The sequence below is a fragment of the Juglans microcarpa x Juglans regia genome, chromosome 1D, assembly GCF_004785595.1.
Source record: "Juglans microcarpa x Juglans regia isolate MS1-56 chromosome 1D, Jm3101_v1.0, whole genome shotgun sequence".
NCBI lineage: Eukaryota > Viridiplantae > Streptophyta > Magnoliopsida > Fagales > Juglandaceae > Juglans > Juglans microcarpa x Juglans regia.
The window spans coordinates 46,066,914-46,081,416 of NC_054594.1; the positions used below are offsets into that span (position 1 = coordinate 46,066,914).

The 14,503-nt window shown below is 35.0% G+C and overlaps 3 protein-coding genes and 1 non-coding gene across 5 annotated transcripts; 3 read left to right on the forward strand and 1 right to left on the reverse strand.

Moving 5' to 3' along the window:
- The first annotated feature begins 497 nt into the window (after window positions 1-497).
- LOC121263679 (probable cysteine protease RD19D) lies at window positions 498-2,653 on the forward strand. The gene is made up of 4 exons (XM_041166714.1): window positions 498-1,080; window positions 1,288-1,407; window positions 1,808-2,051; window positions 2,169-2,653. Exons 1-4 carry the CDS (start codon window positions 598-600, stop codon window positions 2,438-2,440), a joined length of 1,119 nt encoding a protein of 372 aa, XP_041022648.1. The 5' UTR covers window positions 498-597; the 3' UTR covers window positions 2,441-2,653.
- Window positions 2,654-3,001: 348 nt separating this feature from the next.
- On the reverse strand, window positions 3,002-3,094 carry TRNAY-GUA. Its single transcript has 2 exons — window positions 3,058-3,094; window positions 3,002-3,037 (listed from the first exon to the last, which is right to left on the reverse strand). It is a non-coding gene; the product is annotated as a tRNA-Tyr (tRNA).
- Window positions 3,095-3,866: 772 nt separating this feature from the next.
- Window positions 3,867-8,316, forward strand: LOC121263740. The gene is made up of 5 exons (XM_041166809.1): window positions 3,867-4,112; window positions 6,241-6,392; window positions 6,554-6,641; window positions 7,191-7,257; window positions 8,012-8,316. Exons 1-5 carry the CDS (start codon window positions 4,099-4,101, stop codon window positions 8,063-8,065), a joined length of 375 nt encoding a protein of 124 aa, XP_041022743.1. The 5' UTR covers window positions 3,867-4,098; the 3' UTR covers window positions 8,066-8,316.
- A 1,310-nt stretch (window positions 8,317-9,626) lies between these two features.
- Window positions 9,627-13,893, forward strand: LOC121263727 (vacuolar protein sorting-associated protein 24 homolog 1). Of its 2 annotated transcripts, XM_041166790.1 has the most exons (6): window positions 9,627-9,924; window positions 10,188-10,264; window positions 11,233-11,335; window positions 12,275-12,396; window positions 13,277-13,471; window positions 13,565-13,893. In XM_041166790.1, exons 1-6 carry the CDS (start codon window positions 9,813-9,815, stop codon window positions 13,643-13,645), a joined length of 690 nt encoding a protein of 229 aa, XP_041022724.1. In that variant the 5' UTR covers window positions 9,627-9,812; the 3' UTR covers window positions 13,646-13,893. The 2 variants fall into 2 exon arrangements, with proteins under 2 accessions (XP_041022724.1, XP_041022732.1); XM_041166798.1 differs by lacking the exons at window positions 9,627-9,924; window positions 10,188-10,264 and adding an exon at window positions 10,648-11,068.
- The last annotated feature ends 610 nt before the right edge of the window (window positions 13,894-14,503 follow it).

Here is a 14,503-nt window from a genome sequence, read left to right on the forward strand (position 1 = left end):
TTATTTTTATATAATTGTCTGTTCATCATTTTTATTTGAACAAAGCCCACCATCAACTGCCACGGTCGGTCGATCAATTTGAAGTGAGTTTCAGCCAGAGGCACCGAAAAAGTGACTAATTTAAGTTATTAAATAGTCTATTTTATTTATTTATTTATTTATTTATTTTTTTAATCATTATAAATATTTTAAAAAAAATAAAAAAATTCATAATATCGTTAAAAATATTTTTTTAATTATTAAATAAAAAAAAATCATTCGGGAACCCCTTTTTTTTTCCGGAATTCGGTACCCATTTGGAGTAGCCTCTGAGCATCCGTACAGTCGCCACCCAGAAAGCCCAGAAACGAGCACAATCCCACGTAATTGATTGCCTATGACTCCTATGACAGGTTGATGCCGCGCTATATGTATAAACTAGAGCTCCACGTGTTCTTCTCTTGCTAAGCTGAGTTCCACGTGTTAAATAGCTAAGACTTGGTCTGCATGGAACCGCCGCCGTCTTGTCGGCAAAAACTGTTCATACCCTCTCGAAGATCTTAGAGAAGTCTACGAGCAAGAGCGCTAATCAACTAGCTAGCTAGGTAGCCGAGGAAGATGAACGGGCAAGGTTCAACTCTAACGTGCACGGTGTGTGTCGCAGTTCTAACCTGCGCTCTGACACTCTCTGTAGCTCTCCACGATACCCCGCAAAACTCAAACATATTCCAAGTCACGGCCAGAAAATTCTTGGATAACGATTTGCTGGGCACCGAGAGGAACTTCGAGGTTTTCATGGAGACGTACGGGAAGAGGTATGCTACGAGGGAGGAGTATCTGCACCGCCTTGGGATATTCGGCAAGAACATGATCAGGGCCGCCCAGCACCAGGCGCTCGATCCCACTGCTGTCCACGGGGTCACGCCGTTCTCCGACCTATCCGAGGAGGAGTTCGAGCGGTTGTACACCGGAGTTAGAGGCGGGCCCCAGATTACCGTGGTTAGGGAGAGTGTATCTTTGCCGGAGGAGGCCGAGGTTCGCGGTTTGCCGGAGAGCTTTGATTGGAGGGAGAAGGGAGCTGTTACTGAGGTCAAGTTGCAGGTAAATTAAATTATTAGTTGTAGTGTGACTATTACAATATCAACGTCGTCGTTGTTATTGTTATCATGATTATTATTATTATTATTATGTTTGCTTGTTACTTGCATGGTGATCAACTCGAAGTCAACCTCCAACTGATGGATGAGCTTTATTTTTCGTATTCGAACAAAATTGAAGCTTGATTGTATACTTCTCCCCTTACTGCAGGGTTTGTGTGGATCATGCTGGGCTTTCAGCACAACAGGAGCTGTGGAAGGAGCCAATTTCATAGCAACCGGGAAGCTTCTCAATCTCAGTGAACAACAGCTTGTTGATTGCGACCACACGGTTAGCTACTACATCTCTCACCCATAATTCTTCTTAGAATAAAACTACTAATTGACCGTTCTATTTAACCGTTGGTTAAATTATTTCTAAAAAAATAACTTTTAAGTGTATTGATATATTTTTTTATTTTTTAAAATTATTTAAATGTATTAAAAAAATATTAGAAAAAAACTATTGGCATGCCGCCCAGTAAAACCGAGACGGCATAATAGTTCCACTCTTCTTCTTATTTAGCTTGGAATATGAACCACATGGAGTTCATGTTTCTCCTTGTTTTTTTATTGACCAATACTTCTAAATAATATTGCATGGATTCAGAAGCATTATATATATATATATATGTTGCATACAAAAGCTCAAACTTATATATATTTTTTATTCCAAATGAATGTTTTTGAAGTGCGATGCAACGGAGAAGACTGCATGTGACAATGGATGCAGAGGAGGCCTGATGACGAATGCATACAAATATTTGATGGAGGCAGGAGGGTTAGAGGAGGAGACTTCATACCCCTATACCGGGAAACGGGGTGAATGCATGTTTAAGTCAGAGAAAATAGCCGTCAAAGTTGTCAATTTCACCACCATCCCCGTTGATGAGAATCAAATTGCAGCATACCTAGTCAACGACGGTCCTCTTGCAGGTAATCTTTCATGAGCTAGCTCAGACAAATTAAAGTTTAATAATCTCTCATGGAAGATAGGCGTATTTTAATCCTAAAAATACTGATCAAAACTTGATCCCTGAATTAATTATGCAGTTGGGTTGAATGCGGTGTTCATGCAAACGTACATTGGCGGTGTCTCTTGCCCACTTATTTGTGGCAAGAAATGGGTGAATCACGGTGTATTACTCGTGGGGTATGGTGCAAAGGGATTCTCCATTCTCAGATTCGGTAACAGACCGTATTGGATCATCAAGAATTCTTGGGGCAAGAAATGGGGCGAAAATGGCTATTATCGCCTTTGCCGGGGCCATGGTATGTGTGGAATGAACACAATGGTCTCAGCAGTGGCCACTCAAGTTTCCTAAAACAAGCTTTCTATATATACACTAGTACGCGCGCGTACTCCTCCTTGCTCCTTATTGGAAGGTTAAGAATAAGTATAAATAATTATATGTACTGCATAGAAGTCATGTTCTGCAAATGCATGAATTTGTTAATATTACTTTTTGAGTAATGATATATGTACAATATATTGTACAACATATTATATAATAATATTATAAAATGAGAGTATTTTTATAAAATGATATTACTTTTTTAGACTTTTTATAAAAATATCCCTCGTTTCAAACATAGTTATATAAAATATTATAAAAAATATTGTGTAAATCATTTTCACTTCTGAACAAATGGGGAAAGAACCAACAGCTTGATTTGTATTATGTAGGGGACATATTTTTAGATGAAACAAAACGAATTTTAGGATTGAATAAACTAAATACTCATAAGAGACGATCACCTATTCGTTCAGTTTACGCATGATCTGCATCACATGAGATGACGTAGCAACGCTGCAACATGTTCCATGCATGGCAGTCCATAGATTTAAAGGAAAAAAACAAAAAAAAAAAAAAAACAAAAAAGAGTCCGACCTGCCGGATTCGAACCAGCGACCTAAGGATGTCTTTCAGGTTTAGACCCACTACAGTCCTCCGCTCTACCAACTGAGCTAAGGTCGGTTTGCAAACAAATGCAATTATTTTTATAATATCATTTTTCAGTCTATGCCCATCATAGATAACTATCTATTTTTTCGGGACCCACTGGTCTCCCCTTTGATTAGTAAAAACAATTCTCTTATCTATAAAAGGAAAATGGAATTATGAAAAAAATATATTAAAAATTTGAATTGTGATGATAAATTTGTTGACCTTTTTCTAATTGGACACATAAAAAAAACACCACATGCATTATATAGTTTATGGCCCGAGTTTGACGATGTTGTTGCAGTTTCTGTGTTCTTACAGATGTTTCAGATCAAATAGCTCGTTTGGTTTTGTTCTTACACAAGAAAAAGACTATCTCTATTTCATTTTATTTCATATAATTATTATAATTTTTTTAAATTTATACATAAAATATAATAAATAATTTAATTTTTTTACATATCAAAATAAAAATAATATTAAAAATTTATATTATAATAATATTTTATTTAATTTTTAATAAAACATTTCACCTTGTCTAATCTAAACTTACGTAATCAAACGAGTCAATATCAGGAAACGGAAACGAAGAGTTAAAATTTTCCTTCTTTTTGGAACCGTAAAAATTTACCCATTTTAATGAAATCTTCAAGTTATGCATTAAAGGACGTCTCTTGTCGGCGGGTAACTCTCAAGTGACCAAATTACCCTCGTACATTTTTTCAATTTGCATTTGGTGGTGGTAGGTTGAGGTATTTCTGTCATTCCGCTCTTACAAAGCCTACGGGCCTATCTATCCAAATGCACATCCACGTCAGGAGCGTAGACATTAACTGTGGGGAACACAGAAATGTAAAGAAACGGGACGCGAAGAAAACAATAAACTTGCAGAGAAAAAACCAGTTGTTCTAAATCCTCTGTTGCCTATTATTACCCACATACGTTTATTAAATATCTGTTAGTTGCTTCCTCTTCTCTCCCTTCCTCTCCTCTCCCTCTGTATATCAATCTCTGGAATTATCAAGTGGCTCTGTACCATGTGTACAACGAGGTATGACCTTACTGTTTCATTCTTTTTTCTTATTTATTTATTTATTTTTCATTTGTTGCTTCACCAGTAAAAGGCTTCTGTATAAATCGGATATGGGTTCGTTTTACTTTTGCTATTAAGGTCTAATGCATTGCGAAATTTGGGAGCTTACCTTTTCTTTTGGGGGATGGGGGGTTGAATCTGTAGTGGGGAACCGTTGTACTTTTCTTTCGACGGGCTTCGACTCATAATATTCTTCAATCCGTTGTGCAATAAATTTCCTGACATTTTGAATGGAATCTCGTAGGAGCGTGAGTGGTTTCTGCAGAATCTTTAGCTCAGAGATTTGTGCTGTATAACTGCCTTTTCATTTTCTTCTTCTTTTTTTTTTTTTTTTTTTTGGGGGGGGGGGGGGGTGTGGGGGGGAGTATGTTGTATGGATAGCTCATAGCATGCAGTTCTTCATCTATTTATTTGGTTTCACCTGATCTATGCATGTATGCATTTAATGTGGAAATTGTAGGCGTGTGGGGGTGAAATTTTCACCGTTTATTGAGCGGTCTGTGTTGAACAAGAGATGATTTTCAAGCTTTGATGCTTGTCAAAGTTGGGTGTTTTATGTTCCTTTTGATCTGTCTGTGGCAGCGGATCGTGTTAAAATACATGGGCTATTCCATATAGAGACAGCCTTTTCTTGGGTATTCTTGGGGTTAACGAATGTCTTTCTAGCCACCTGTGAACCCGGTGGGCTGCCTGTGTTTTTTTTTCTGATTTTCTAAAGGGTTTATTGGGGGAGTTGTGAAAGGTATCTTCAGAATAAATTTTATGTATGCAAAACAAGGAAATTGGTTCTTGCAGTTGAATGTGGTGACAGTTGATAGTAGTTTACGCATTTAAATTAATGCTCACATACTTCGAAGTGAAGAGAATGGAGGACATGGTACCTTTGGAATTAACTGGAATATGTTTCTTAAAAAAACTGAAGTCATATCTAGATTGCCTCGTAAAGTTGCATTGGTATGCAATATCAGAAATATTGTTTAAAGATTTAAGCCTTGCACATGGCCTTGTGGTGAGGGAACAGATCATGTAGCTTATTGTATTGAGAAGAAGCTCTAGTACCTTATAACTTTGGCTTTATCTCAAGAAATTTGTTACCTATCTAAACATTCAAGACATGCTTCGAAATTTGGGATATAGTCTGGCCTTTGGAGTCATTTCATCTCATTAAATTTATATGAAGATCTGGTTATGAGTTACAGTTAAAACTGATACTAGTTTCAGCAGGAGTTCTTATCAAAAGGACAAACTAATTTCAATGGAAGTGAATAAAGGGGAATAATTGAGACGGGGAGAACAACAAAGCCTTTTGAAAGAATATATCTCCAAAGGAGTAGGGTACCAGTGATGTTTCCCATGGCCAATGAAATTGTAACAATTGTTTGCATTAGCATTTTCTTTTCTCCTGTTTTTTGGGAGAACTAGTCATGTTATCATGTTTACTTAAAAGAAAAAACTAGTTGTGTTATCATGTTTCTTTTGAGGCTTATAAATCATTAAAGCTTCATTACAAGTTTGGATAGGGTCCATCCGAAAAGTTTTTTTTGGCTCTTTCCCTTAAAATTACATGCACTCTTGCACTGTATTGTCTATCTACAAATAACCTTGAAAAGAAAATAAGCAATGAATGTGGAGTGTTTTTCGTTGCAGATAATGCAGTTCATAAATTGGAGCTCTTGTTATATGTCTTTTCTAGGGTGTAGTGGGTTGAAATTCTTTGGAGTTTGCAATTAAGTTCCACATTCTGTGAAAAAATTAAATTTTAGATGGGTGAAATTATTAAGCAAATTATGCCAAATCTGTAAAGTAATTGCACGGTTCCTTAATTTCTCAAGTACATGAAATAGTTTAAAAAATTGCAGCGGGGAGTTGTGAACTATAAAAAAATGTAATGCTTTTGTGTTATTATTCTTGATTTTGTTTTCCTTCATTACATATTTCCTTTACCCTTGCACTGAAGGGCTACTTTATGCCAAGCAATAGCTGTTTTGGTCACCTTGCTGTATTCCATGGGACCATGTCTGTTAATAGAATTTTAGGAGGACTTCTGGAAAGAAACTCTTGCCAACAGTCAATTGTGTCATTGCAGAATGGAATGGTCATTCAATCCAGAAACAATGGAGCTCAATACAGGAGGCTTCTGTTGCAACGGGAAGCAGCCTTTAGAGCATTCTACATCTACTGATAAAGAAAAACAGCCCATGGAAAAAGATTTGAGCACTTCTATATTTGTCAATCATGGTAAGTCTCTTGATTTAGGTGATCTTGTGCCAAATAATTGTTTTATAATACTAGTAAAACAGAACAAAAGGTGGTATCTTATTTCCCTAATTCTTTTCCTTTCTTCTTTTCGGCAATTATTGTAATTCCTGAACAATGACTGGGATGAAGGTATTATGCAGCTGTAATTGCTTGGCATGAGAGTAGAAAAAGGTGGGTGGGGGATCAATCTCGGCGAACAAAGAGAAAGGCAAAGGAACCAATTATAAGGTATCTACTTCTCCCAAAGATTCTTAGATCCAATGGGGTCAGTTGTTCTTGTCAATGCCAAAGATTTTATGGCATCTATGTGCTCGGAAACAGTTTACTTTTGAAGGTAATGGTTATTGAGACAATCATGAGAGATCCTACTTGGATTTGACCCATGTCAGTTAACTTAAGTGGTGGCATGTGGGTTCTGGGAGCTGCATTTATCAAGACTAACTGCATAATTCTGACTAAAATCTTCAAGGACTTGCAAACCCAAAAGAACTTAGTTGGTCTTATGTTGATAAGTTACAAAAAAAAAGTTGTGATACAGCTTCATCATCTGACCTATTGTCATGAACTTAGGATATTGTTGCAGATTAGAAATAAAAATAATAGATTGCTGAAATACCTTCAAGAAAACATATATATGTACGTATATACTGATGTAAATATATAATGGGTTTGTGACTGTGTCATAGTATTCTTGGCTATCACAGGTTTTGTTCAATGTGGTTTGTTGTAACTAGTTAGATGATGGTTGGAAGATAACTGCAAAATTTCTTGTTGCAGCTGGTCCATGGGGTATGAAGATCTGCTCTCGACTAATGAGCCCTTTTCTGAACCAATTCCTCTACCTGTAAGCTTCTTAACTAACAAACATTTAGTTATCTGCTCTTAATGCCTGCATGTTATGTTCTTGTACCAAACATTTAATTACTTATGGAAGTAGCAAACGGTTTTTGCACGCACTTCTGCATGTGTGTCTCTGAGAGAGAGAATGGGGGATATGAAGCTTGAGGATAAGAGTAGAAGAACAGAACTGTTCACATCATTTTTATGTAACTTGTTCTGCATGGAGTATAGACCCTCACTTTCCGTATCTTCAAAATGATTTTGTGTTGCTCGTCTAGTCATGTGCATGTGCATGAGGAAAAGAGGGAGAGGGAGATAGCTTTTCTGTGTTGCCAGTGTAAGTTCTCTGCTCAGTAATTCCAATATCCTAAATGTTTTACAACTTCGTTGAAAAAGTTCTCTGTTTGTGGTGATGGCTCTATACTAGAGTATGATTTTATCAGTTATTTGTCATTGTAATGCTATAAACTGAAGAGAAAAAGAAAGAAGGAAAGAAAGAAAGAAAAGGAATGGCATCTATGCTATTCAGAATTTTCATTTTTAATTCTGTGGAAAACGAGTTAGTGTCAGCCTGCTTTCTTGAAGCATCTAAAAACGCCCAAAGTAGTTTAATTAAATTTCGGGAATCATAAATTACAGTTGAGTTTGAGAAAGGGTATGCTTAGATTGTTCCATAACTACCACTTTTAAATTCTGAACCTATGATTTTGGAGGTGCTGAATGCTGATGAGGATCTGGTTGATTGCTGGCTTGTGCAGGAGATGGTAGATTTTTTAGTTGATATTTGGCATGATGAAGGCCTTTACGATTAGATGGCTAATGATAATGTTGGAGTAGTTGGATGAAGACTGATGGAAAGTGGACAGTACAGTTTACTTGGTCTAATTTCTTACTTCTAATTCTTCCTTTTGTTGAAGGATGAAAAGCCTTTAATGACTGAAATAGTCAGATTGTCACCAATTCACCATTGCCCCATTTTTTTGGGCTCTCATTTGTAGTAAGATATTGATGTATCTCATTCAGCAGCTTTAATTTATGAAAACCCTTGAAGGTGTTGTGGTCTTATTTGTTGCTATGACTGCCTGCTCACTCTCACTCTCACTCTCACTCTCACAGAGGATGTGACAAAGAGACTAATGGTCCTAATTCTTTCACGATCTTATACTCGAAAGCATACGTGTATTGGTTATAGAGTCCCCTTGGGCAAAATTTCCTTTTTCAAAATTTTTTCATTTTTCATATTCATATTTTTTAAATATTTTTAAACATTTTTAAAAAATAAAAAAAAAATACTAATTCACTAATAGTTACTTTTTTAATCAGTAAGTAAAAGAAAAAAATGTAAAAAATAAAAAAATAAATACATGAACAGTCAAAATGATAGGGCAAAATGGAGTGACATAATAGCAGTATTCTTAAATATATAATGGACTCGATCGATTAAAATTGTAAGCCTGTGATGCAGTTATTAAGTTTCAAAATATATTTATAGGCTAATATAAAAATACTCTAGTGAAGTAGTCTCATATTTTTTTAATACTATTCATTGATTTTTTATTATTATTCACAGATCATCTCTAACATCTAAATATAACCTAAATCTTGCAATCATCTAAACAATAAGTGTAATTTTCTGATTGAATTGAATGCTTATTGTAAAGCAAGCATACGCTCCTCCTGTTATTATTTATTGGTGTGGATTGCTACCGTTGAACTGATTGGTACTGACCGTAAGATTCTGGTGTGTTCTCTCTCTCCCTATCGGCCGCTTTTGGTTGGCACCACCCTTTTAAAAAACTATTGGTGCGGTTTTGCTTTTAGCCCTAATTGAAATATACAATTCAATTAGTAATCGTTGGGTTACATAGATGAGATGTGATGAAAAGTTTGTAAATAGTAATGAAATAGTTTAAGTTAAGATGTTTATGGGATTTTGGAAAGAAGAGAGAAAAAATTGAATACAAATATTATAAAGTTAAAATATTGTCAGAATATAATTTTTTAATATAATTTATGTTTTGAGATGTAAAAAAGTTAAATTATTTTTTGTGTTTTGCTTAGAAGTTTGAAAAAGTTGTAATGATTAGATGAAAAAGTTGAAAAATTAAAATTAAAAAATATTTGTATTTGAATGATATTTAAATGTTAAGATAATATAAGATAAAATAAGATAAGATGAATTGTGGCCGTTATGAAACCACAAAGTAGCCTAAGTTTTCAGTTTCCCAAATAAAATGAATTTGTCAAGGGAACCAGAGGTGATGACAAAAGCAACAAAAGATGCCGTTGTAATTTTTGCGTAGTTTTTTTCGTAGTTTGAGTCAAACTACTAACGGCATCGTATTAGCGCAGCCACCCCAAAACTTCTAAACTCATATTTTTTTTTTCTTTGTTTTTTTAATAAACCCCCACAAAAAAGAGAGCTACTTTTCCTGGAGAGCAAACTTGGAAGTAAGAAAAAGGTGTTTTGATCCTAGGCAAACAATCGTCAACTTGAGTTTTTCCTTAGTCTTCTCAGAATTTTATTCCCTTCTTTTCTGGGTTTGAGAGACAGAAGAAATGGACAAAATTAAGAGCATGTTGAAGGCCAAACAGAACCCACAAGAGCAATTGAGAGATTGGCAGCGACGGCTCCGCCAAGAATGCCGCAACATCGAGCGCCAAATCAGGGGTAAGTTCTCCTTTTATCTTTATTTTTTTCTATTTTACTGGGCATGATTTTTATTAGGTAATATATATTGTGATTTTTTGTCACGGGCTTTCAAGGAAATTATAGATCGATGGAGTAATCTGATTGTGTTTTTATTTATGAATTGTCTCTGAAAAATAGTTCGTTTAATGGGTTCAGGATTTAAGGTTTGAAGTGGTGGGGTTTTCTATTTTTTTCTTCTTCTGATGGATTTATCTTAAAAAAATCATGGGTTTGCTTATTAGATGTACAGAGGGAGGAAAAGAGCGTGCAAAAAGCAATTAGAGAGGCTGCCAAGAGAAATGATATGGGATCAGCAAAGGTATTGCCAATCGTATTTTCACTTTTGTTAAGTTGGTTCAATAATTCGTGTATGGTTAAAAATTGAGTTTTTATATTAGTATTTTTTATATTTTTATTTCATACGTAAGATCATTCATGGAAAGAGGGGACTTGGGAAATTATGGGTGTTAAAATGATCAAGGATTTGTCGGAAGAGAAATGCTTTTTAGCCACAAAAAAATTCCATAAAAGTAAACTCACAAACTAACGTAGCTTGATGTGGTACATTAGATTGTAAAGCTACTTTTATTGTAACGTAGATCTAACGTATCATATAAAACTATGTTAGTTTGTGAGTTTATTTTTTGGGATCTCTTTGTGGCTATAACACTTCCCTTATCATAATACTCATGGATTTCATGTGCGTAATGTGCTTTCAAACATTGGTGATTTTGTGGCATTTTAGGTTGATCCTTAGTTTATAAAGTTCCTAGAGTCACATTACTTGAACTGTATTAAGTCATGAACAAGTTATGATATTAAAGGAAAGGCAGTTAATTAATCAGCCTAAGGGGTATCTTATTTATGTGTATTGTGTGGCTTAGGACACCTGCGCGGTTCAGAAAGTTACCAAGTATTTTCGTTTTTGGAATCATTTTGTTCCCTTTTGAGTTTGGAAATGAGTAACCTGTGCTATTATGGCCTGGTGGGTATTTAAGTCTCAGTTGGGAAACTTGGCCTCATTCCAAGAGTAATCGCAAATAACATCTTCAATATAAAATACTGATTTGCTTCCAAGAGTGATTTGACCGACCAAGAGAGTATCACAGTCCTCCTGTCTAAGGTAAACCATCATATGCGCATCTGTATTTGAGCATAGGTTTAGACATATAGGATACTTGGATCTGGTTCTTACATTGAATGTCTCCAACTGTTACCTTCTTGTTATTAAGCTACGATAGCTTCCATGTATTCTATGGTCTAATCCTTTTGTGAATTTAATTTCAGGCACTTGCGAAGGAAATTGTTTTGTCAAGAAAGACTGTGAATCGTCTTCACGAGAATAAAGCCCAACTGAACTCAATATCAATGCACCTTGGAGAAAGTGTCGGTATGATGCTTCACATATCTAAACATTTCTTTTAACTCTCAAGCAAAGACATATGTTATATCTCGAGAAAAGTAACATGACCCTATTTTCACTATCAACTTAATGATCCTTGTTTTTGACTATCAACTCAATGAAATTGTTTCTATATTGGTCCCCTTTTTTTCGTAAATAATGTGATTTAACATACAAATTCATGTGTTGTGCTTCAGTTAATTGTAGGCCTCAATGTTTAGAATGGGAAGGATTTTTTTTTGTTTGTATCCGTTGGTAATATAATTTTTTAATCAGTCCAAAAGAAATGGCTAACTATGTCCATTAAAAATATTTGTTAGATTGTTTAAGCACAAGTACCAAACTTGAATATGAGTGTAGGAAAGTAAAACTTTTAATGGCATCAAATTTTGATAGTCAAGTGTGGTTTGGGATAAAGTTCACTTCTAGCATATTGCAAGCTGATAGCGCTAATTTAATTATTTGGTGTTTATCGGCAAAGGAGATTTTCAAGAGCAAATAAGAAAGATAGAAGAAAGAAAAAAATAAATACAGAGATAATTTTACAAGTATAATTGTTTTGTGGTTGACAGACCGACATATCAAATATGGCAGGAAAGTGTGCCGTTGAGTCCATCTAATAGCTGCAACAAATTGTGTTTGCTACTGCCTTATCGTTAAAGTTTGATAAGGCTTTTTTTTAAGTTGATGTGACTTTAGAACCGACAATATGGTCTTACTAGTGTGAAGCAATATTTTCACCATAATGTTTTTTTCTCAAGGCGTTCTATGAACTTAATTTATAAGGAAAATTTGTTATTCAAGACCTCACCATCTTCTATCAAAATTTTATTTGGGTCTATAGGTGTAATGCTAGCAGTGAAAGACTTGTACTGTTGGTCTGATAATTTCTACTGGATGAAAATTATTATGTTCTGAAACTTGCAGCAATTGCCCGAACTGTGGGTCATTTGTCCAAGAGTGCGGAGGTCATGAAGCTTGTCAATAACCTCATGAAAGCACCAGAAATGGCAACCACAATGCAAGAATTCAGCAAAGAAATGACCAAGGTGATTTTTTCACTTCACCTATGAACAAGTACTCTTAATTTTCTTAACCGATTAGAAAATGACTCGAGTTTTTGTATTTTGTTAAATTCTTTTTGTGTGAAAACTTCTGCATGCCACCATTTTCCTTCCGCATGTGAGTGGTTTGGATATGTCATGTTAGCAACTTAGCATATCTTTTTGCGTCTCATCTGTTTACTGTTTAGTCCCCAATGGGGTTCAACAAATGTTGCTTGGAGTTACCATTCTTGTGGATATGATTTCACATCATGTGATCGAACTCTTCTATGTTTTGTCCATTACAAATGCTGGCTGAGAAACTGGAAGTTCTTTTTGTCAATAGTGTGGCAGTTATTTATACCGCAAAAATTAAATATTTTCAATTTTCCTTGTAAAAAATTGATTGTTAATCTGGAAACCTGTAAGAGTAACCTGTTTGGATTCAGAGATTGTTTCATCTCATCTCATTTCATTTCATCATTACAATTTTTCCAGATTCTCATACAAAATATAATAAACAATTTAATTTTTTCAAATCCCAAAACAATAATAATATTAAAAAGTAATATTATAACAATATTTTATTCAACTCATTTAAAACCATCTCATCACATCTCACTATATATCCAAACCAGCCCAAGTGAACTATTGCCTGGTTTTTCTCAAATATTACAGAAAAGAGGAGTCATGCCACCCTTTAATTTGGTTCCCGTTGTTAAGAGCCATGCCCGATATTCTGTGTCAGAAAGAGACCCATTTTGCGTACTAAGGTTCAGGAATATTCATTTTAGACGTTAATTTAGGTGTTGTTCTAAGCAATAGCTTTTTTTATAGGTTATTTGCCTTCTTGGGCTCTCTAGTTGTAACACTATTTTTAATTCAGGCAGGGGTTATTGAAGAATTCGTTACCGATGCCGTTGACTCCGCATTGGATTCGGAAGATATAGAGGAAGAAACTGAAGAAGAAGTTGATAAAGTTCTGACTGAAATAGCTGGTGAGACAGCTGCACAGCTTCCCGAAGCTGTCAGGAAGGAAAGGATAAAGTTACCTGCCGAGAGAGCTAGCACTTCTCAAGAAGTATGTAGAACTCCACTCCCTTTATACCCTTACATCATGTGTTTCTTCAAGAAATGAAGGGGACTGATTCTTTCTTCTGCATAATTTTTACAGGAAGAAGCTATAGCAGAAGGTGCAGACGATGAGGAAGAGCTGGAAGAGTTAAGGGCTCGACTTGCGAAAGTGAGATCATAGTTTTTCACAATGTTAACATTCCTTATTCACTCAGTACTGTCAGTGATATTAAAAAAAGAAAAGAAAAAAAAGAAGAAGTGTGTGCAAGTAAATTAGTGTTGGAGTCAATTGTCCTATTTGAGAATTGAGATTGTAGGGCTTAAAGTTAAAACCCAGCTTACCTAATTATGACTCAAACGATAGCTTCTTAGCAAACCTCATTATGTATGTAATTTGTCGCATCCTTAAATAAATATTATTAACTTTCATTTTTGTTCTAATCAAAACGAGTTTCTGAAATAACATTTCTCTTCTACTATACATCTAAGGAAAACTTTTGCCTGATGGAGAAATAAGAGCACTATCATTAGTTTCTCTATATGCATATGCAATATCACATTTTTTGGAGATTGATTTTGCACATCAAGAAAGACTCTCACATTGAATTATGCATATTTGAATCAAATAATAATAAAATATTTTTTTTTCTAAAATTTTTTTTTCTTGATATGTTTCAAATAAGCAATTATCAATTCCGTTCGGTCCTCTTTGGTTTCTTTGTTTGAGTTGTTGTTGAGAGAGAGAAAGGGTAGGAGAGAAAAAACAGTAAAATAATATTTGGAGAGTGATCAGTATTTCTTCAAATTTGAAACACTGTTTATACCTATGTAAAATTTTAAAGATGTATAATCTAATGCAGATCAATTGGAAGAGATATTATATGAAAATATGAAAATAAATATGAAGATGTATAAGCCATTATTAATACTCTAGGCCAATGTTTCAGGACTCGTAATCAATGACATTTAAAACATTCCTTCCCGGCTCCAGCTCCAGCTCTCATGGTTGGTTTGCACCTGTTAACAAATTGATCAAAGA